General features: G+C 36.5%; 5 protein-coding genes across 5 annotated transcripts; 3 read left to right on the top strand and 2 right to left on the bottom strand.

The window, feature by feature from the left end:
• Positions 1 to 1,831: 1,831 nt before the first annotated feature.
• LOC18020941 (transcription factor MYB94) lies at positions 1,832 to 3,600 on the top strand. The gene is made up of 3 exons (XM_006404297.2): positions 1,832 to 2,179; positions 2,469 to 2,598; positions 2,691 to 3,600. The coding sequence occupies exons 1-3, from the start codon at positions 2,047 to 2,049 to the stop codon at positions 3,433 to 3,435; spliced, it is 1,008 nt and encodes a 335-aa protein (XP_006404360.1). The 5' UTR covers positions 1,832 to 2,046; the 3' UTR covers positions 3,436 to 3,600.
• Positions 3,601 to 6,418: 2,818 nt separating this feature from the next.
• Positions 6,419 to 8,980, top strand: LOC112087717. Its single transcript, XM_024157590.1, has 4 exons — positions 6,419 to 6,541; positions 6,645 to 6,666; positions 7,039 to 8,297; positions 8,354 to 8,980. The coding sequence occupies exons 1-4, from the start codon at positions 6,419 to 6,421 to the stop codon at positions 8,978 to 8,980; spliced, it is 2,031 nt and encodes a 676-aa protein (XP_024013358.1).
• Positions 8,981 to 12,128: 3,148 nt separating this feature from the next.
• On the bottom strand, positions 12,129 to 15,481 carry LOC18020942 (probable LRR receptor-like serine/threonine-protein kinase At3g47570). The gene is made up of 2 exons (XM_006404298.2): positions 12,744 to 15,481; positions 12,129 to 12,650 (listed from the first exon to the last, which is right to left on the bottom strand). Exons 1-2 carry the CDS (start codon positions 15,424 to 15,426, stop codon positions 12,289 to 12,291), a joined length of 3,045 nt encoding a protein of 1,014 aa, XP_006404361.1. The 5' UTR covers positions 15,427 to 15,481; the 3' UTR covers positions 12,129 to 12,288.
• Positions 15,482 to 16,435: 954 nt separating this feature from the next.
• LOC18020943 lies at positions 16,436 to 18,273 on the top strand. Its single transcript, XM_006404299.2, has 7 exons — positions 16,436 to 16,640; positions 16,747 to 16,865; positions 17,142 to 17,224; positions 17,301 to 17,422; positions 17,520 to 17,678; positions 17,769 to 17,862; positions 17,951 to 18,273. The coding sequence occupies exons 1-7, from the start codon at positions 16,469 to 16,471 to the stop codon at positions 18,138 to 18,140; spliced, it is 939 nt and encodes a 312-aa protein (XP_006404362.1). The 5' UTR covers positions 16,436 to 16,468; the 3' UTR covers positions 18,141 to 18,273.
• Positions 18,274 to 18,582: 309 nt separating this feature from the next.
• Positions 18,583 to 22,020, bottom strand: LOC18020944 (probable LRR receptor-like serine/threonine-protein kinase At3g47570). Its single transcript, XM_006404301.2, has 2 exons — positions 19,300 to 22,020; positions 18,583 to 19,207 (listed from the first exon to the last, which is right to left on the bottom strand). The coding sequence occupies exons 1-2, from the start codon at positions 21,974 to 21,976 to the stop codon at positions 18,846 to 18,848; spliced, it is 3,039 nt and encodes a 1,012-aa protein (XP_006404364.1). The 5' UTR covers positions 21,977 to 22,020; the 3' UTR covers positions 18,583 to 18,845.
• Positions 22,021 to 23,746: the final 1,726 nt, after the last annotated feature.

The following is a 23,746-nucleotide window of genomic DNA, read 5'->3' on the forward strand; positions in this document are numbered from 1 at the left end:
AGGAAAAATACCAGCAAAATATATTTTAATAAAAGTAATTCTTGGTTCTCTTGTTTCAAAACAATGGTCAAACGGGAGCGTGGGATATTAATTTAGTCGATAATATCAGATAAAACGTAAAATCATAATCTTAATCTCAAACACCACACAAAAACATTTTTTTTTTCTGTTGAGTTCTAGTCAGTTTGATAAAATATACCAGCAACGTAAATATAGTATCTAGTACTATAAACAACGTAAATAATATAGCTCTTTAATTTAAAATATAAAAATCAGAATATTGATAGGTGTCTATATGCAAGTTTAGTCAAAGTAAACTTTTAATACCATCATCTTCGGGATATGGGTTGCGTATACAAAAAAGACGTGGCGTATGGGTTTCAAGTTTAACCTATTTTGTTCAATGAAGTTTCTACGGCCCGCTGATTTTATTTCTATTTTATTTCGGTTTCTAATTCTCTATTTTATATTTAGAATTTAGATAAGTACTATCATATTATTTCCTATCCAAATTAGAAGCGCAATACACAACAACGACGATGCCTCGCAACATTCCTTTCGTTTCTTGTAAATTTTTTGAGTTCCTCGAAGTGATTTTTAATCCAGCGGTACAAAAACAATCCGTATTATATAAATTATCAAAAAAATCTACCGATCCAAATATGACCAAACAAGTCCAACATCACAAAAATATCTAAAAAAATGTGTGACCATTTTCTTTATTGAGAATGTGGAGATATGTGTGTTACAATTACAATTTATATACCGTTCAATTCAATACCTACAAAAGCTCACACTCTGGCCCCAATCAACATTTTTACATGTTAGACTAAATTCTCATCAATATAAGGTTTAGCATATATATATATATATATTTAATTATAAGGTTTGGTACTTATGTGGTGCTTTTGGTGTCCATTTTTGATTAATACTTAAGGGTGGGTGGTTTGGTTTTTATTTGGTTTGCTGCGATATATAGTTTTTTGTTTGGTTCATGAGAATCGGACGGAATTGAAACCAAAATATTCATTTCGATTTTAGTCCAGTATGTTTCTAGCAAATCAACACTGACCAAACAACGATTTTTTATTTATTTAGTTGTTTACTTGTTTGTAGTTAAACATTTTCTATGATTTGAGATCATAATATATAGAAATTTCATATGATATTATATACCAATTTGGCGACTGCATAACTCATACACTAGCTAGATCTAGAGAGTCAAATTAGTTTAAATTTCTGTTCATGGTACTCAATTACTAGAGAAACAAAAACAGTACATCATTTTGGGTAGAAATGACATTATTTACTCATGCCTTATATGTATGCATGCATGTGGGAAATCAAAATGTACAATTTCACAGTAAAAGTGTCCTTCTAAAAATTTTCATTTAGAAGTTTTTACATCAATATAAAGTTATAAACTATATACATTTCACTCTCATGTGGAAGTGTGGAACCATAAATGGGATCAAAGGCTTTGAAATCTAAACTCAATCAGATAGAACAGATGTTCAAATGAAAGGACAAGTTAAGGGTTATTTTAGCGATAAACCTGAAGGGACTAATTAGAGAAAAATTGAGGGCTAATCAGAGAGAGAAAGCATTGAGTAATGGTAGAAGAGAGAGAGAGAGAAAGAGAAGGGCTGACTTTGGAGAGCAAGAGAGTAAATGCATTTTGCTGTCCATGTTGACTCTTTGAAAGCAAAACCCCACTCTTCATTATTACTTTTAACTGTATTATTATTGCTACTAATTTACTTACTCATTAGCTTTGCTCTCTCTCTCTCTCTTTCTCTCTTTCTCTCTCTATAAATATAGGCAAGCTAACTCTCTACATCCTCAGACAAAACCAACTACCACTTGTACCCCTTTGTCTTAAGTACTCTTAGCCCTACAATTTCCTAAGCTTCCAAGCAAAAAACCTTCGAAGGATTAACGTTTTCTTCCTCTATATATCTATCATCATCAAGACCCCTCTCACTGCTCATACCACAAACTATTCCGTTCTTCCCCTAAGCACAGAGAAATATATAGGAGATTGTGATGGGAAGACCACCGTGCTGTGACAAGATTGGAGTGAAGAAAGGGCCATGGACACCAGAGGAAGATATCATCTTGGTTTCTTACATTCAAGAACATGGTCCTGGAAACTGGAGATCTGTGCCTACTCACACAGGTCTCTTCTTCTAACTTAATATTATATTTTGTTTTATTTTTGTTGATAAAAAGTAATATTTTAGTTTCGATTTTGTAATCCCTACTCTTAAGAAGTACTTTAATGTTTTTTGTTTTTTCTTGGGTTTGTGATTCTTTTGTTCTGGCTTCAATTTGGTTGGTATGATCATTAAAGAAAAAGAAAACTGTAATAAATGTCCGATTTTTCTCACACCGGCTTTTTTGTCCATACATATCAAATTAATTACCCTTTTAATTTAATGAAAGTTTTGATTTTTGTGGTGATTTAGGTTTGAGGAGATGTAGCAAAAGCTGTAGATTGAGGTGGACTAATTATCTTCGACCTGGGATTAAGCGTGGAAATTTCACCCAACACGAAGAGAAGATGATTCTCCATCTTCAAGCCCTTTTGGGCAACAGGTAACATACATATTCACATGCACATGATCTATAAAAGTATGAAGATAAGGTTTATGAACTTTAAATAACTTGGGGACCAAATAAATATGAAGGTGGGCAGCTATTGCATCATACCTTCCAGAAAGGACAGACAATGATATAAAGAACTATTGGAACACACATTTGAAGAAAAAGCTCAAGAAGATGAATGATTCTTGTGAAAGTACTATCAATAATGGATTTGATAATAAAGACTTATCTTCATCAGACAAAAAAACTACTTCACATCAAAGCGGCAGCTCCAACAAAGGTCAATGGGAAAGAAGGCTTCAGACAGATATCAACATGGCTAAACAAGCTCTTAGTGATGCCTTGTCTCTTGACAAACCACAAAACCCTACTAGTTTCTCTATAACCGATCTTGGTTATGGACCTTATGGTCCATCATCTTCTTCATCCTCAACAACCACCACACCCACAAGCAACACTAATCCACACCCATCTGGTGTCTATGCCTCAAGCGCTGAGAACATCGCTCGGTTGCTTCAAAACTTCATGAAAGACACACCAAAGACCGAAGTGCCCTCACCGGTTGCAGCTACCGAGATGGTTATCACCACGGCGGCTTCTAGCCCTAGCATAACAGAAGGAGGCGGAGAAGGGTTTGATCAGTCTTTATTCAGCTTCAACTCCTTGGATGAAGCTGAAGACAAGCCTAAGTTAATAGACCATGACATTGATGGTCTACTTACACAGGGTTCTCTTTCTTTGTTTGAGAAATGGCTCTTTGACGAGCAAAGCAACGACATGATCATTAATAACAACATGTCATTAGAGAGCCAAGAAGTGTTATTCTAGAAAGAAAAACTTTGACGATTTACTTGAGGAATGAGGAGGCTTATAGCTAGCTATAAACAAAATGTATAATTAAGTACTCTTTAGTTTTGTTGTAACTTGTGATCCTCAATTATCTTTCGTATATTGCAGTAATTAGGGATTTTGGAGTCTTAAGTAACTTTAACACGATTTTCTCTTTTTTTTTTTTTTCTAGTGTGGAAAAGTTATCTTCTTCTTGTTTTTTCTCTATCTTCTATCATGTAGTAGAAACTCAAAAGTGTACATCATCTTTATTAATGTAACATGTGGTTCTATATCGTGGCTCATTTAGTTACAAATTCATTTCACTTTATTAGAGTTGATATGGACCATAAGGTTAGGTTTCAGATTTTATGTTTCCATAAATTGCAATCAGTAGGTAGCACATACACATTTATCCTGATTAATATAGATGCATGCATGGCGCCTATAACTATAAGCCTATTGATCTTATAAAATTTTGTAATCATTTTAGAGAATACTCATAAATTAACCTTATTATACAAAATATTTAGGTAAATTGTTATAATCATTATAGAGAATACTCTCAAAATAACCTCTTACTATACAAAATATTGGAAAATTCTTGGGTTCACCCCTAGGGGTGAATTCATTCATTCACCCTTTTTCATCTAAGGCAATAAAAATCTACCATGTAATATTATCTTTAAATAAAAATTAAAAATTATAAGTAAAACATTAAATACTCAATCAAATATTTTGTTAAAAAAATATATATAAGAAATAAATAATGTATATAGAGATTAGAATTTAGGATTTAAATTTTTTTTTAAGGTTTATAAATTATGATTTATAGTATAAAGATTAGAATTTAGAATTTAAAATTTAGAATTTAGGGATTAGGGTTTAAAATTCCGAATATAAAATAAATAATTATATAAATATATATATATATATATATTAAAAATATATAAATAAAATTTAATATTATGCTTGGGTTCACTATTTCCAATTTAGGTTTTAGTTTTTCTTTATTTAAAATTCCAAAAATAAAACAAATAATTATGTAAAAATATTTTTTATAAAAAATAATTGTGCATAAACTTCAATATTATGCTTGGGTTCACTATTTCTAAATTAGGGTTTAGTTTTTTCTATTAAAAAATAAATTAATATTATGTTTGGGTTCATTATTTCCAATTTAGGGTTTAGTTTTTTTTCATTTAAATTTTGAAAATAAAACAAATAATTATGTAAAAATATAATTTTATTAAAAATAATTCAACATAAACTTTAATGTTATATCTGAGTTCATTATTTCCAAATTAGGTTTTAGTTTTTTCTCATTTAAAAAAAATATTTAAAATATGCTATTTTGATAAGTTATTTTAATTGATTTTATCATATGGCAGATTTATATTGGCTAAAATAAGAGGGGGTGAATGAATTCACCCTTAAGGTGAACCCAAGAATTGTTAGGTAAATGATATAGTACTTACCACACAAAAGATAAGCGGTATCCTAATATAAAATCTATCAAGTAACTTGAAACCAAAGGAGAAATGATGATTGTGGACAAATAAAACGATAATAAATAAATACGTTTCAAGAAAAATAAGAGCCTTATATCTGCTGTTAAGAAAATAAAAATTAAATTCAAGAGAAACTTTGCATCACATATATACACGTATACACATTAACTCACGCACATTATTTTGGCAAAAACAAAAGAATTTCACGCACAGATCATTTTCATATATAGTTACATATCTGATATGCTTATATAGAGGCAAAATCTAGTGGTCCTGTCCATTGGAAATGTGAAACTAATATATGTGATAAAAAAAAAGAGGAGCAAAAAAGAAAGTAGTGAATTAAATGCAGAAGAAAAATGTGAGTGTTTGACTTGTGCCTGTGAAGCACAACACAACGAGCATGAGCCAAGTCAAGATGCCTTACCTTTGCCACCTCATAAATTTTAATTTCACACTGTCTCACACCCAACTCGTTGACTTTTTTATTTAACCAAAAAGTTTCAGAGATTCATAATGTTTTTTTTTTTTTGGGTAAAAGATTCATAATGCTTTTCCGGCGGATACCATTAGATGTTAAATTAGTTCCATTTCCATCGCCGATGCTCGAATTCAAAAACTTCCCTTTTTTTTGGGGTGGCAAAATTACATCGGGTTAAATTATTAGACGTTTTCGACTTTCTTTTGTTTATCTAATATAATTTTTTCCTCGCATGACACTACCATAAACTATATACATTTTTTTTTATGTATGATTCATTATTTTTTCGCCACGCTCATAATTTCGAGCTCTTCGTACCTAAACGTGAAGCTTCAGCTGAATGCATATAACAACAATGATGAGTCTTGTAACGATCAAAATCATTAAAATCCTAGTCAAATCGACAATACTGTATTCGAACCACTTTGGAGCAATCGTTGCAAATCCAAGTTGAGTTCCATGGTGGTCTACAAATTGACTAGTTAGTTATATAAGATGGACTAATCATTGGAGTCCAAATGTGTGGAGCTTATAATATTCATGGATCATTCATTTCATCCCAATCCCGTCTTCTACTAATTAATTGCCAATAGATTCTAAGGATGATGCAGCATCTTAATATTTTAGGCCGCAAACAAACAACAACTTTTACTTATTTACTTTATGTTATTGGGTTTTTCTTAATTATGTCGGTTTCATTATAAGTTAATTGTGATTTTTCATTTTTTTTACGAAGACTAATCCTACACAAAGGACACTTTCATTCCTTGTAAAAGACAGTTTTGAAGTTATAAAATAAGAGTAATTTTCTTTTCCCTTGTATTGATTTGATTAAGTTCATCAATTTAGAAAGCCTTGCATCAATTTGATTTAATTCATTGATTCAAGAAGCTAGCACTCTAGAGATTATTTTGATTTCTAAATTGAACTGAAGTTTTAAAAACTTTACGCTGCGCCAGGTTGGTATCAGAGCAAAACTCATTTGTTCATAATGCCGAGAGGTCGTCGCGATCCCCCTCCGACGGAAGCCGAGCTCATGCATCAAACTCTTGCGGCTCTTCAAGAGCTGATGCAGCAGTTAACGATAGCGATTCAGGCGATGGCTGTGCAACCGGTGCAACCTTCTCCATGAATCGTTGAGGATGACGATGGTGAACTTGAAGAAGATGACAATCCGTTCGCTGGATAGAGACAACATAACGTTGTTGATCCTGCAGATGATTGGCCTTGAGAACAAGGGTTTAAGTTTGATATTCCTGAGTTTCACAGTTGAAACACGGCGGAGGAACTCTTTGATTGGATCGTCACGGTCGAAGAAGTTTTTGAGTTCAAACGGATGCCTTTAAATGAATGTGTCCATGTGATTGCGATGCGGTTTCGTAACAGGGCTGCAGCGTGGTGGACACAATTGAAAACTTCACGAGCAAGATTGGGCAAAGCAAAGATTTTATCTTGGGATAAACTGAAGAAAAACTTATGAAAAACCTTTCTGCTGTATAACTACGATCATCTTATGTTTCAGAAATTACAAAATCTGAAACAAGAAACTCGTTATGTGGAGGAATACTCGACATAATTTTTTTCTGTTATTGAATCGTATTGATCTTCAAGATAGAGAACAGCAACTAGTAGCTCCTTTTATGGGTGGTTTGAGGCAGCAAATTCAATTCACATTGAATTTGTTCAATCCTTTGTCTGTTGCGGAAGCTCACCAGCAAGCTTTAACGGTTGAAGCTCAAACTAAAGTGAACTTCTCGGCGTGGAGTTCTGTTCGTCCTCCTCGCACTACTCCGACTTCTGTTTTCCCTCCACCAGAAACAGTTGCTCCAGTCACAGCTATCCTATGGAACGAAACAGTGCTGGTACCTGAAAACAACCAGCATTCAAATGGACCAGGAAATTTGAGGTGTTTTAATCGTGGAGAAACCGGCCACAAACAGTCTGTTTGCCTAACCCGAAATCAACGTGGTATCTTTTTAGATGCTTTGGGCCGTGATGTGGAGATCGATGTTGAAGACACTATTCATGAGGAGCAATGTGAACTAGAAGCGGATACAGGTCACTTATTGATGCTGCGGCGATCTTGTTTGGCGTCTCGCGGAGAACCAGAGTTTTCTCAACGAAATACCCTATTTCAATCACGTTGTAAGATCAACAGACGAGTATGCAAATTCATTATTGATTCAGGCAGCTGTGAGAATGTGGTTGCAGAGGAAGCTGTTAAAAAATTGGCTCTTAAAGACGAAAAGCACCTTACTCCTTACAAGTTTGTGTGGTTAAATCAAGGCAATGAAGTGTGTGTGACTCGTCGCGCTTTGGTGAATTTTTCCATTGGAGACGCTTACAAGGATAAAGTCTACTGTGATTTCGTTCCCATGGATGCGTGTCACTTGTTACTTGGATGCTCTTGGGAGTTTGATCGAAAGGTTCAACATGATGGTTTTCTCAATACTTACAGTTTTTCCTTTCAAAATCGCAACTTCACTTTGAAGCCTACTCTTCCGTCGATCACACCAGCAACGAGAGCTCCTATCGTATTGTTACGACATGCGTTATTTGAAGAAGAAATGTGTGAGGAAGGTTTTGTGTTTATGTTGCTTACAAAACCAACTCTTACGGTCGCAATCCAACAGATTCAGCCAACCTTTCGGGAGATTATTCAAGAGTTCTCCGATATCTTTCCTGATGATCTTCCACACGGTTTACCCCCTCTGCATGATATTCAACATATGATTGACTTGGTGCCAGATGCTTTATTTCCCCATCGACCTCATTATCGAATGAGTCCAAGTGAGCATGAAGAATTGCGACATCAAGTTGAAGAACTGCTTTCTAAATGGTTTGTGCGCGAAATTTTGAGTCCATGCGTGGTGCCTGCTTTACTTATTTCTAAGAAAGATAGATCATGGCGTTTGTGTGTTGACAGTCGTACATTAACAAGATAACAATGTGTTATCGATTTCTCATTCCAAGACTAGATGATTTACTTGATAAAATCGGTGCTGCCACTTTGTTTTCTAAACTGGATTTGAAGAGTGGCTATCTTCAGATTCGTATACGACCTAGAGATGAATGGAAAACTGCTTTCAAGACCTGGGAAGGACTTTTTGAATTGTTGGTCATGCCTTTTAGTTTATCAAACGCCTCTAGTACCTTTATGCGTGTGATGAATCAAGCTTTGAGACAATTCATTGGTAAATCTGTGGTCGTTTATTTGGATGACATCTTGATCTTTAGTTTGTCGTTTATTCATTTGCATGAAGTCCTGAACGTACTTCGGCGTGACAAGCTCTTTACAACAGTGAAAAAATGCGAGTTTGGGTCTCCTGAAGTTCAGATTCTTGGCTACATAGTTTCTGCTAGAGGCTTAGCTGTTGATCCTAACAAGGTCTCGGCCATTATCTCTTGGCCTCTTCCAAAGACGCTTACGGATACTCGCAGTTTTTACAATTTGGCATCTTTTTATCGCTGTTTTGTTCCACAATTCAGCAGTCTTATGACTCCTATAACAGATTACATGCGAGACATTTGTCCGGACTCCAGCAGCGTCTAAGGCATTCGACTTGAAAAAAAAATAATTTCTGCACCTATTCTAGCTCTCTCCAACTTCAATTTGGTATTTGAATTACATTGTGATGCTTCAAAACTGGGAATTAGAGTCATGCTTAGTCAACAACATCGGCCTATTGCATTTTACAGTGAAAAACTGGCGGGTGCTAACTTCGTTATAGCATTTATGATCTTGAGTTTTACGCAATCATCCAGGCAGTTTAACATTGGTGTCACTACTTATTTTACAAGGAATTCATATTGTGCACGGATCATGATGCACTTAAGCATATTGGAAATCAAGATAAAGTTTCCGCTAGACACGCCTCGTGGATTGTTTATCTCCAACAATTCACTTTTGTCATTAAGCATACATCAGGTGTTAGTAATCGCATGGCTGATGCGTTAAGTCGTCGACATTCATTGATTGTTGTTTTACATGTCTCAGTTCCTGGATTCAGTTCTTTTGCAGACCTTGATGCTTCAGATCCCTTCTTTGGCCCTGTTTGGTCAGCTACCGAGACCGGTTCTTCGATGCCGTATGTGTGCCATGATGGCTTTTTGTTTTGTGATACTAGGTTGTGCATCCCTGATTGCAGCCTGCGGTTAAAACTCGTTTCCGAACTACATAAAGAAGGACATTTTGAACGGGATAGAACATTGCATCTGGTTTCTACTTTGTATTTTTGGCCGTCCCTCCGGAGATATATCAAGCGTTTTGTGGAACATTGGGTCGTTTGTCAAACCTCAAAAGGTCAAGCATCTAACACAGGCTTATATCTTCCTCTCCCTGTTCCTACTCAGCCTTGGACAAATATAAATATGGATTTTTTTTAATGGGGCTTCCGAGTACTCAAAAGAGTTTTGACTCTATCTTTGTTGTCGTCGATCGCTTCTCTAAAATGGTGCATTTCATTCCTTGTAAACGTACTACTGGTGCAGTACAAGTCACAAGCCTCTTTTTATGTGAGATTTACAGGTTACATGAACTTCCTTATTCTATTGTATCATATTGAGATTCTCGTTTTTAGGACACTTTTGGCGTTCTTTGTAGAAGCTCCTTAATACTAGTCTTGACATGAGTTCAGCTTATCATCCTCAAACGGATGGTCAGACGGAGGTTACAAATTGATCATTGGGTAATCTTTTACGTTGTGTAGTCGGTGATTCTATCAAGAGTTGGGATGCTAAACTTCTACAAGCAGAATTTGCACACAATCATATAGTGAATCGCAGTTCGGGATTTAGTCCATTTCAAGTAATCTACGGTGTTGTTCCTCGTGAGCCGGTCGATTTATCCACCCTTCCTGATCGTACACACTTTCATGGTGATGCTACAACATTTATGGTGGATGTCGTGAAGACTCATGAACTAATACACAAAAATCTCGTCGAAGCGGCCTCTAAATACAAGTCGTCAAGTCGTCGGTCGACATTCACCGCAGACGTCTTGTGTTTGAAGCTGGTGATCTTGTTTGGGCAGTTCTAACTTGGGATCGCATGCCCGCCCATGCTTGCAACAAATTGAAGGCCAAGAAAATTGGACCACTTAAAGTGTTGGAACGTATTAACGATAATGTATACCATCTACGTCTTCCTCCTGTGACATTCGTACTTCAGATGTTTTTAATGTGAGATACTTATCTCGTTATCTTCCCGCAGACAATCTTGCCGATTCGAGGACGAATCTTTCTCATCCCAGGAGTTCTGATGCAGCATCTTAATGTCTTGGACCGCAAGCAAACAACAATTTTTACTTATTTATGTTATTGGGCTTTCTTAATTATGTGGGTTTCATTATAAGTCGGTTGTGATTTTTCCTTTTCTTTACGAAAACTAGTTCATTCATTCTTTTTAAAAGACAGTTTTGAAGTTATAAAATAAGAGTATTTCTCTTTTCCCTAGTATTGATTTGATTAAGTTCATCAATTCATGAAGCATTGCATCAATTTGATTAAATTCATTGATTCAAGAAGTCAGTTCTCTAGAGATTATTTTGATTTCTAGATTGAACTGAAGTTTTAAAAACTTTACGCTGCGCCAAAGGACGAGCAACTGTGGGCTAGGGATAACTTAAGGCTTTGAGGTTCGGACAAGAAACCTAAAATTGAGACATGAGCCAAGCTCAAGAAATAGCTTTTACTTATGATCAGATTGTGTTCATGCCCATTACTGTTTAAGGTATGTAACTTACTGTTATTAAAATTTCTGTGGTATGTTTCTTTTTTTCAAATTTGAAAACATCCCTATGTTTTTAGCCCATTACAAGAATTTATTTCTTCATTTCAGCCTATTTTTTTCATCTAAGTTGTGCAAAAGATAAAACTCCAATACATACTATATTTGAATATAAGTTCATTGTTGCAATAATTATGTGAACGTTGAAAAATTCGTCGATGAAGTTTTGAAAGTTATCAATTTCGAGTTGCTCACACCATGCAAACTGATTTTTAAAAAGAGTAATGCTTTAAGTATGTAAGGTTCAAAAATACAAAGAGATGGATACTGAATTTTGTTTATTTAACAAGATCCACTTAATATCGGCCGCTCGGCCAGCTAGGAACCTACCAATTCACTAGCTCAAGAACACAAGAGGACATAGCATCGATCTCTCAAAATCAAGAAGATAATCGAGTTAAACGAAGAAGAGTCGTTACTCTGTCACAGCTCTGTTACAACAAACTTTAATAACAAACTTCAAATACTCGGTTCCTTTTTACATCGTCAATTTCCTTGAAGCTATACCGAACCAAACCGGTTCTCAATCTGAAAATTGTATTTGTGAACCGAGAATCAACAAGTGCCATTTTGTCATAAGCACCATAACAACGTACTTTGACGAAAGGTCGAAAGCACACATGTAAAACGTACAATTAGAGGAACAATCAACAACCACTTATGGTCCTTGCAAAATCAAATAACAGAACCTCCTCATAGCTCAGTAAAATTAGTAAAAACAAAAAAGTTACCTTGATCACCCAAGATTAAGAAGAAGAAAAAAACTTAAATAACACTGAAAGAAATATAAACAAAAACTTTGGATTATAAAACTTAGAAGCTGAGAAATTCTAAGAAAATTTTGGGAACTAGAAGCAAAATTGGAGGACTATCAACTATAAAACTGGTAACACAACATTCATCATTGTCTGCAAATAAATTAAGCATTCTTCGACAATATTCTGCAAACATAGGTACGTATACATACAGAAAATCAATACCACACATTATTAATTATTAAGACTATATGATATAGGCTTCAGACTGAGCCTTTAGTTCAAAGGTTTCAGAGTTTATAGGAATATGCATAAACACTCAACGTCTAGCTGTCCTTCTGGTTCGGAAAAAACTCTCCTTGATTAAGTTTAATTCTCTTACAACTTCACTCATTTCCAACCGGTTCATAGGAGATTCTTCAGAGCACCTAAGTCCCACATCCAAAACCAGTGTCAAGCACTCAGCAAGAGGGAAACCGACAATGAACTCACTGTGGAGAATAGATTTGTCTACAATGTCCAATACTCGCTCAGGCAATGCAGACTTGGTGTAGCTGTGTAGGGTAAAGTTTCCTCCAAATAACTCATTGGTTGGTCTTTTCCCAGTGAACATTTCCAAAATGAGAACCCCAAAGCTATACACATCACCTTGTATTGATGGTTGTCCTCCCATTCCATATTCTGCACCATAATTAACAAAAACAAAATTGGAGTATTAAAAGAATATACCAATTTTCTTCATTGAAAATTATAGATGTGTGGTGATAGTTTTACCTGGTGGGGCATAGCCAATGGTTCCTCTGACACCAGCAGAGCTGAGTTGATTGAGGAAAGACTCCTGGTCGAATTTAAGGAGGAGTCGAGCAAGACCAAAGTCGCTAAGATGGGCAGTTAGATCATCATCTAGAAGTACGTTGCTTGGCTTAAGATCACAATGAGCTATAGGTTCATGGCAGTTAAAATGAAGATAGTCCAAAACAGAAGCCACATCTATCACTATGTTAAGCCTTTCAAGAAGTGTCAAAGTTCTTGAAGGCCTACTAATCTCTTCGACTTCCTCTTGGTGCAACCAAATATCCAGGCTTCCATTAGGCATATACTCATAGATGAGAGCTCTGAATTCGTTTCCTTGAAAATCAATACTCGAACAAGCCGTCAATAGTTTCACAAGATTACGATGCCTTATGTCTTTCAAAGATTCACATTCAGCTAGGAAACTCTTCATTGCTCCACGTCTCTGCATGTTTAGAATTTTCACGGCAACAACTTTCTTTTCCGCCGGAAGAAATGCTTTAAACACAGTACCAAAACTGCCTGATCCAATCAAATTTCTTGAAGAGAACCCATCTGTTGCATTTCGTAGATCTCCATAACTTATCTTCTCATGGAAGACCTCCAAAGTAGAAGGAGTTGTATTATTGGTCTGCTTCTTCTTCTTTCTTTTTCTGAACCGATATAAAGAGACTAAAGCTATGAACAAAAGCAAAAGCAAGGTTATGCCAACGCTAACTCCAATCACAGCTTTCTTCAAAAGAGAGGAATGCTTCGTCTTCATTGCTGGTGCTTGCGGAATGCATGGCTTTAGTTTCAGTTCCTTGATGCCTCCACAAAGATTTTTGTTTCCAAATAACAAAACTATAGAAGAGTTCTGAAATTTCCCTTGTGTTGGCACCCTTCCCTCAAAATTATTGATGGATAGATTAAGATACTCCAACTTAGAGAATGTTGCAAGATATTCAGGTACACTTCCAGTGAGATTATTTTTCGACAAATCAACTCTACGAACACCCACCAATCCTCTGATATCTGGAATGGTTCCATGAAAAGAATTTTCTTGCAGATAAAGTTCTTCCATCGAGAGGCATTTTCCCAAAGTTTGTGGAAGTTGTCCTGATAAGTTAGTATTTCCAAGTGATAGCACAACAAGATTTTGTAATCTTCCAACATCCTTTGGTAAAAATCCAGTGAAAGAATTAAGTTCCATGATTATGTGAACAAGGGATGGCATTTGCATAATTTCTCGAGGTATAGTTCCATTCAACTTATTAGATCCAATATACAAATATAGTAGGCGACTACAATTTCCAAGACTTGTAGGAATGGGTCCTTCAAAACTATTGTTGGACAAATAGAGTGTTTCTAACTGAGTGAGGTTGCCTATAGAAGAAGGTATCCTTCCTGACAATCTATTTGAATCCAAACCTAAATAACCCAATTCTACAAGCTCCCCAATAGAGGTTGGGAGTGCTCCTGTCAACTTATTTTCAAACAACTCAAGTTTTTGTAAGCCTATGAGTTTCCCAATGTCATGAGGGATGCTTCCAGAAATGAGATTGGTTTGAAGCTTTAACTCAGTGAGGCTTGTAGACAAATTGGCAATGGAGGTAGGCAAGTCACCCCCAAGCCTATTGAGACCCACACTTAAGATAAGTAATTGGGTGCAGTTGGACAAGGCATCAAGAAAATCAAGATCTCCAAAGAAGTTATTTCCCAGAGAATTACCATGAAGTAGTAAGGTTTCCAAATTTTGTAACTTCCCAAAACTCAGAGGAATACTTCCTGTAAGACTGTTATACTCGATTGCCATCATTTCTAGAGCAGAGATATTAGAAAGTGTTGTTGGAATGACTCCTGTGAAATGATTATTTCCCATATATAGCTCTTGAAGGTTAGGTAGCAAAATACCAAAATCTGGCCGCAAGCTACCAGAAAAACCATTACCAAAGATGTTTAGCATCTCAAGTGAGGATAAATTGTAAATGGAGGGAGGAAAAACGCCTGAGAAATTGTTCACCGATAATGAAAGAAAAACCATTTGGGTCAATCTAGCTATATCATCTGGAATTCTTCCATCTATTTTGTTATTGGTAAAGCTAAGTTGCATGAGTGATGTCAAGTTTCCTAGAGATGCAGGGAGCTTTCCCATTAGGTTGTTTGGACCAAGATATAAAATAAGAAGCCTTGTTAATGACCCTAGTTCTGAAGGAACACCTCCTCCAAGATGATTTGAATCTAACTCAAGGTCCAACAATCTAGAGCAGTTAAATAGATCCACTGGTATCTCTCCTCCAAGAAAATTAAAGCTCATATTCAAGTACTCAAGTCTAAACAAGTTTCCCACTTCTTGAGGGATGGTTCCACCAAAAGAGTTATCAGAGAGATCAAGTGAGATGAGAAACGAAAGATTACCAATAAACGGTGATATCACTCCACCTAATTGTAATCTTCCGAGGTTTAGACCAATAACTCTCTTGTGTTTGCGGCCACATGTAACCCCATTCCAGTTGCAGAGAGGGAACGAGTTATTCCATGAGGACAAGACTACTCTTCTGTCTTCAGAAACTTGAGACTTGAACTTGAACAAGGCTTGCCGATCAGTTTCATCGGTAAAGACATATGCTTCAAGTAACATGAGAGCATGGAAGGAAAGTAAAATAAACACTCTCATGTTTCTCATTTAGATTCTTCTTTTCGTTTTTGTTAAGATCTTTTGGTGTTTCTCATATTGTGCAGGAAACTGAATATAAAGGACGAGGCAAAAGCAAGATGCATTTACCTTGGTGGTGTTACTGCTACTTGAAAGAAAAATTGGGATAGTAAATTGGTTCACAGCCACATAGAGAAAGCTTCAAAATGGTACGGACTGTTGCTATCTAAGTCAATTAGTCAACCGTCTAAGAAGACAACAAAGATCATTAGTCTTTTTGACGTTTCTATAGACATCATCTCGTGGATGCATTATTTTTCCCATGATGGGACAATTAACTTAGTGCTCTCTGAGCTTTGTGGACTCTTCTAAACTTAAACACATACCTGGAATATTACCATCACAAAGCAGTCATTTTTTTCTGATAACATTAGTTTATGATACAGATCTCATTGCACATAAAAACAGAAAATGTTCACTACCAACTAGTCTATTGAATGCAAGCCAAACAAAAAAGATGCAGGACAGGTTGTAAGAAAAATTTATCTTGATCACCTAGGAAAAAAATCAAAATTTTGCAAAAGCTGGGAAATTCCAAATACACATGAAAAAATGAGGATTATAAAGGGACCCAACATTTATCTTTAGTTTGCAAATAAAATGGAATCCGTTAACAATATTCTGCAAGCATATGTACAACACTATCATTGCCTGACACAAAAAACTTGAGACACAGGTAACAAAAATCAGAACTTTGGATTACGAAAAACTGAGAAAAAAGAAAGTTTCTTTAGCGTCAACGTTGACGATTACTCACAATTTGACCGGTAACTTCCCCGGCGACGACATGGGTTCCCCAAAGCTCATATGCGGCAGCATTAAGGCCTGAGTTCGCAAAGACGAACTGTGTGGTGTTTTATGACTAACAAAACGGCGAGTAGTATTCAACGAATACAGGTAAACAGCTTAAAGTGTTTTTGTTTTAAAAAAAAAATATTTTGTTATTCGTTAAATACTACTCGCCGTTTTGTGATTCGTTGAATTGTTCGACCGTTCCTCCTGATCTGGAACAATGATGACTCTTTTGCATAACTTACATTTTGCAACTCAAGATTCTCTAAATTACAAAATCTCCCCTTTTCCCAGATCATCGTCTTCTTCTTTCTCCAACGTTCGGCTTCCGATTAAAAACAATCGAATTCCCTGCAACAAGCTGAGAATGGATTCCTCTGAGAAAACTTCAGGTATTGTAACAATGGTGTTCCCAAAATCGATTCCACTCCGCGATTTTCAGTTTTTTTTTCCCCGTAAGATTCTGACTTGTGGATACTTTGTTGTTTCTGGTTTTAGCTTGCGCTCAACAGAAGATCGAGATTCCGAACAGCCACAACGAGAAACTGTTGGGTCTGCTTCACGAAACTGGTTCAAGAGAAATTGTGGTCTTGTGCCATGGATTTCGATCCAACAAGGTTAGTGAGATTTAGCTTATTGGTGTGATTTTTGATTCATGTCTTTCTTCTCACTTACCCTTTATGAATCTGGAATCGTAATCAGTGATTAACCACTCACCAGCGTAAAAAACTTCAATCTTTTTTTCTCTCTTTTAGCTCTTGTGGTGACTTGAGATCTGAGATTTACTTGATTCTCTGACATGGCGTAGAAACTTATTGTAGTTAAACAAAATTCGTATTTTGGAACATATCTTATGAGTTTAACTTGTCTTTTGGCAAATGAAATCTATGCAGAATAACCAAATCATGAATAATGTGGCTGCTGCTATAGAGAAAGAAGGGATCAGCGCTTTCCGTTTTGATTTCTCTGGGAATGGGTATGTCTCTCTTGCTTGCTTTAAATCATTGATCTTTTTCATCGGTGAATGAGAGAATATGGATTTTGATTTGCAGAGAGAGTGAAGGCAGTTTCTATTATGGTAACTATAACCATGAAGCCGATGATCTACATTCTGTTATCCAGTACTTCTCTAGCTTGAACCGTGTGGTTCCTATTATTCTCGGGCACAGTAAAGGTAAACGATCTTCTGCCTCGAGCAGAGGTGTGAATCCTGACATTTGCAAGAGATTTTTCAACTTGTTTTTGACTTCTATACTTTTTAAAAAGCATAGGAGGTGATGTGGTCCTTCTCTATGCGTCCAAGTATCACGATATCCGCAATGTAATCAATCTCTCGGGACGTTATGACCTGAAAAAAGGCGTAGTAGAGCGTCTCGGGGAAGATTTCTTGGCAAAAATTAAGCAACAAGGATTCATCGATGTTAAAGATGGTATTTTTATTTGCTCGTGTGTTTTTTCCTGCATTGTCTCAGTTCGGAGCTCTAGTGTTCTCTATGCATAAGTGCTTGGTATTTTAACAGGAAAATCAGGGTATAGGGTTACTGAGGAGAGCTTAATGGAAAGGTTGAACACTGATATGCATGAAGCTTGTCTCAAGATTGACAAAGAATGCAGGTTAGAATTAGATTTTTCCGAGTTTCTCTCTTAATTCACATTGCATGCTTGGGATATAAACACAAGCCACGGTCGATGTAATGAGCAGGGTCTTGACGGTTCATGGATCGGATGATGAGGTTATACCCGTGGAAGATGCAAAAGAGTTTGCAAAGATCATACCTAACCACAAGCTGGAGATTGTGGAAGGAGCTGATCATTGTTATACCAAACATCAAAGTGAATTGGTTTCAACAGTTATGGAGTTCATAAAGACAGTCATCGTGAAGAACAACTAGTCTTATTTTTCTTTTAAGCAACTTCTGATTTCATAGAAACAAAAGCGGTACACTGTCTTGTTTATTTGATCGAGCTTATGTAATCCAACATCTACAGAGCCAATTCATCATCAATATTGAAGCTGTTCTAATTGTACACCTTAAGCGTATCTATCACCTACTGTGCGAATTTTGGCAAGTATAGCACGAAGAGGTCAGAGTTGTTCACGGCTTTGCGGCTCTCATTCTTAATATAAGGACATGACATTGTTCAAAAGCACCAAAACAACATGACTTGATGACTGCACACAGATAACCAAATTCCTTAACCAAATATGTATCCAAGCACAGAGGTTTCACAAGTTGCTTTAACATTAACAACAAATCAGCAATATAAACACAGCAAACACAAGGTTGGAGTTTAACAAAGCAACACAATAAAACCACTCCAACTCAGACAAACACATTTTCAGCTCAGACCTTGATTTAGCTCATGCATCACTATTTTTCAGGGAAAAGAAAAACAGAACTTGAGAGCTTAAGAAGAAAAAAAGATATAACTGCAAACAAAAAGATAAAACAAACACAGGAAGTTTAAGAAACACCATCTTGGTCACTCAGAAAAGGAAAACATAAACACAACTGGTTATAAAAATAATACTATATCGGCCTCAGTTTAAGCCGTTTAAGCGGGTTGCAAAATTTGTAAAGAAAGCCATAAACACTTTAACGTCTTGTTGTTCTTTTGGCTTTAAAGAACCTCTCTCTGATGGAGATTAACTCCTTTGTGGCTTCACTTGTTGCCAATCTGTTTGTCGGATATTCTTCAGAACACCTTAGTCCCACATCCAAAATCATTGTCAAACACTCAGCAACAGGGAAACCAACTCTGAGACCACTGTGAATAATAGATTTGTCTGCAACGTCCAATACTCTTTCTGGCAACGCCGACTTGGTGTAACTGTGTAGTGTAAAACTTCCCCCAAATAACTCATTTGTTGGTCGTTTTCCAGTAAACATTTCCAAAAGGAGAACCCCGAAGCTATACACATCACCTTGTACTGATGGTTGTCCTCCAACTCCATATTCTGCACCAATAATTCACAGAAACAAAATTGGAGTAAAAAAAAAAATGCTAAACTGTGTTCATTCAAACATTACAGATGTGTGATATTTTTACCTGGTGCGGCATAGCCGATAGTTCCTCTGACACCGGCTGAGCTGAGTTGGTTGAGGAAGGACTCTTTGTCGAATTTGAGGAGAAGCCGAGCCAGACCAAAGTCACTAACATGGGCTACTAAATCATCGTCGAGAAGGACGTTGCTTGGCTTAAGATCGCAATGAGCTATAGGTTCATGACAATGAACATGAAGATAGTCCAACACAGAAGCCACGTCTATAGCTATGTTAAGCCTTTCAAGAAGTGTTAAGAATTTTGAGGGCCTACGAATCTCTTCGACTTCCTCTGGGTGTAGCCACATATCCAAGCTTCCATTGTACATGAACTCATAGATCAGAGCTCTGAATTCGTTTCCTTGGAAATCAATACTCGAGCAAGCTGTCAATAGTTTCACAAGATTACGATGCCTTATGTCCTTGAGTGATTCACATTCTGCCATAAAGCTCTTCATTGCTCCACGTCTCTGCATGTTTAGAACCTTGACTGCAACAACTTTGTTCTCCATCGGAAGCAGTGCTTTAAACACAGTACCAAAACTGCCTGATCCAATCAAATTTCTCGAAGAGAAACCATCTGTTGCATTTCTTAGATCTCCATAACTTATCTTCTCATGGAAGACCTCCAAAGTAGAAGGAGTTGTATTATTGACCAGCTGGTTCTTCTTCCTTTTTCTGAGCCAAAGTAGAGAAAATGAAGCTACCAAAAATAGCAAAACCAAAGCTATGCCTATGCCTACACTGATCAAAACTTTCTTTAAAAGAGAGGAATGCTTTTTCCCCATTGGTTCTGCTTGCGCAAGGCATGGCTTTAGTTGCAGTTCCTTGATGCCTCCACATAGATTTTTGTTCCCAAACACTGAAAATAAAGTAGCATTCTGAAAATTCCCTTCTGTTGGCACCATCCCCTCAAGATTATTAATGGATAGATTGAGATATTGCAACTTAGAAAAGTTTGCAAAACATCTAGGAATATTGCCAAAGAGACTATTTCTAGACAAATCAACTTCTTTAACACCAAGCAACCCACTAATATCTGGAATGGGTCCATCAAAAAAGTTACCTTGCAGAAAAAGCTGTTCCATCGAGAGACATTTTCCCAAGGTTTGTGGGAGCTGTCCTGATAATTGATTATGCGCAAGAGACAGCGTAACCAAATTTTGTAGCTGTCCAATGTCTTTTGGTAGAGAACCAATCAATGAATTACCTTCCATGCTTAGGTTAACAAGGGATGAGATTTTCATAATTTCTTGAGGTATAGTCCCATTCAACTTATTAAACCCAATCTTCAACGATCGTAGGTTACTACAGTTACCAAGACTGGAAGGAACAGTTCCATGGAAACTATTGTTGTCCAAATTCAGTGAGACTAACCGAGTGATGTTGCCTATAGAAGATGGTATCTCTCCTGACAAACTATTGGAACTGAGACTTAATCCCTCTAATTCTAAAAGCTTACCAATAGAGGTTGGGACTAGACCTGTTAACAGGTTTTTTTCTAACCCAAGACCTTGTAGGCTGATGAGACTCCCAATGTCATGAGGAATGCTTCCATAGATGAAATTTGTATCAAGGGCTAAGCTGTGGAGGTTTGTAGAAAAATTTGAGATGGAGGTAGGTAAGTGACCCCCAAGCCTATTTTCACCAACAAATAAAGTTTCTAGTTTGGTGCAGTTAGTTAAAGCACCAAGAAACTCAAGATCTCCAAAAGATTGACTTCCCAAAGAATTTCCAAGAAAAGACAGGTATTGCAAATTCTGTAATTTTCCAAAGTTTGGTGGAATACTTCCTGTCAAACTGTTGCGGCTGATTCCAAACTTTTGAAGATTCGAGATGTTGGCAAGTGTTGTTGGAATGGCTCCTGTGAAATGATTCCTTCCCATAGATAACCAGCGAAGATTTGGCAGCAGATCACCAAAATCAGATCTTAGGCTACCAAAGAATCGATTACCAAGGACACCTAAACACTCAAGTGAAGACATATTGTAGAAAGTAGGAGGAAAAACACCTGAGAAGTTGTTTACTGCTAATTCAATATACACTATTTGAGTCAATCTAGCTAACTCTACTGGAACTCCTCCTTCAACATTGTTGAATCCAATGTCAAGAGTCTTGAGGGATGTCAATTTTCCTAGAGATGCAGGGAGCTTCCCTCTCAGCTTGTTTTTACCAAGACTTAAAGAAACAAGCTTTGTCAATGACTCTAGTTCTGAAGGAAAGACTTGATCAACATGATTTGAATATAAATCAAGTTCCAACAATCTAGAGCAGTTATAGAGACCAGCAGGAATCTCACCCTCGAGAAAATTAAAGCTCATATTCAAGTAATGAAGTCTAAACAAGTTTCCCACTTCTTGAGGGATGTTTCCACCAAAAGAGTTTTCAGAGAGATCAAGTGCTATGAGAAACGAAAGATTACCAATAGATTGTGATATTACCCCTCCCAATTGCAATCCTTTGAGGTCTAGCTCAACAACTCTCTTGTGTTTAAGGCCACATCTAACCCTGTTCCAGTTGCAAAGAGGGAATGAGTGATTCCATGAGGACAAGACGACTCTCTTGTCTTCAGAAACTTGAGACTTGAACTCGAGCAACGCTTGTCTATCAGTTTCATCTGTAAAACAGTATGCTTCAAGTAACATGAGAGCACATAAAGAAAGTAAAAGAAACAATCGTCTCATGCTTAAAAGCTTTTTTTGAAGCTTTTTTTGCAGGAAACTGTATATATCCCTTTAATTGTGGTGATAATGCAGCTTGAAAGATTTACATTAATGGCTCCCAACTACACACACATATATATATATCGGGAAAACTGCTGTAGAATCGGTGGTGCGCAATGTATACAACCTTTTTTCCAATTCAAAAAGACAAAAGCATTTTCACTAGTCTTTACGACTTAGCTATAAAAGTTTCTTTGGTGTCAAAGAGAGAAATAAAAAGTAATTATAGTTTACTCACAGTTAGATTTCCTTGACAGGCAGGATCTTTGGGGATGACTTGGTAGCATCTATCTGTCTTGACCAGTGGTCCATATTCAATGTATCTTTCTTGCCATGAAAGTCAAGTAGCCAATTGTCTAAAACCGACCAAAAAACATATGAAATTATAGTCTTTAGGACTTTTGCTTTAGCCAACGTGGATTCATGAAGAAATCGACCAATTGGCGACAGGTTTTGTGTTATGTAATAAAAGCTTCTTTGGGGTCAACTCAGCGTTGACGTTTACTCAGAGTTTGATTTCCTTGACCGGAAAGATCTCTACATTCTTCATGACTTTCACAGTTCTTCCATTTTGATCTTGCAGATTCTGTCACTTCTTCTTTAAGTGTGAGATAACCGACCCCAATTGTCTGTTCAATTCCAGTCCCGGTTTAGCCTTTAGTAAAACCAAACCTGGACGATGTTCATCTTCCTTAGATGAAAACAAAGAACAACATGAACATCAAGTAACATAAGAGCAATGAAAGCAAGTAAAGAAACAGTCTGCTTCTCATATTTGTCAGGAAAAATTGATTCAAAGTTTTTAAAAAAAATGATTGGAGAACAAAATTGGTAATCTAAAGGTTTTTAAAAAGGTAACTAAATATTGAGTTCGCAATGATGAACTGTGTGGTGTTTTATTGTGAATAAAATGGCAGGTATTGCTCAACTACTGTTGTTACTCCGATTCTCGGACACGTCGTCCTCCTCTACGCCTCCAAGTATGGTAATATCCGCAATGTAGTCAATATCTCTGGACGTTATGATCTGCAAAAAGACATACGTCTCGGAGAAGATTATCTCGAGAGGATTAAGCAAGAGGGATTCATCTATGCGAAAGAGAGAAAATCCGTGTTCGTGTTACAGAGGGGGAGCTTTATGTTGAGAATCAATCCAAAGTCCCACATCGGAAGTTTAACTATATGGTCTACCATATAAAAGTAATGTCCAACTCTAATTCGTATGAAGTTTTTTTGGAAGGAACCCAAAAATAAATTCGTACAGACTTTGCCAGTTGGGCCCAAAACGGACAATATCATATTAATTAAGAGATTTGGATATGAGTTTAGAAAAGCCCAATAGGTTAAACACTTATATGCATGAGTCTTGCCTCAAGATTAACAAAGAATGCAGAGTCTTGATGGTTCATGGGTTCATGGATCGGATGATAAGGTAATACCAGTGGGAGATGCCAAGGAGTTTGCTAAGATCATACCAAACCATAAGCTGGAAGTTTTTCAAGGAGCTAATCATGGTTATACCAAACATCAAAGTCAATTGGTTTCAACAGTCATGAAGGTTTATAATGACAGGGATTGTTAAGAACAACAACTAAGTCCTCTCCTTTCTTGTTTCTTAAAGAATTGTTCATGATGTTACATACTACATTTGAATCTTGCGTGTGTTCATTCAATCAAAACTTATTTGCTTGTTCCTAGTCTCCATACTAATCTGTCTTGTTTCTTTGAGAAA

The sequence above is a fragment of the Eutrema salsugineum genome, unplaced genomic scaffold (assembly GCF_000478725.1).
Source record: "Eutrema salsugineum unplaced genomic scaffold, Eutsalg1_0 scaffold_16, whole genome shotgun sequence".
Lineage (NCBI taxonomy): Eukaryota > Viridiplantae > Streptophyta > Magnoliopsida > Brassicales > Brassicaceae > Eutrema > Eutrema salsugineum.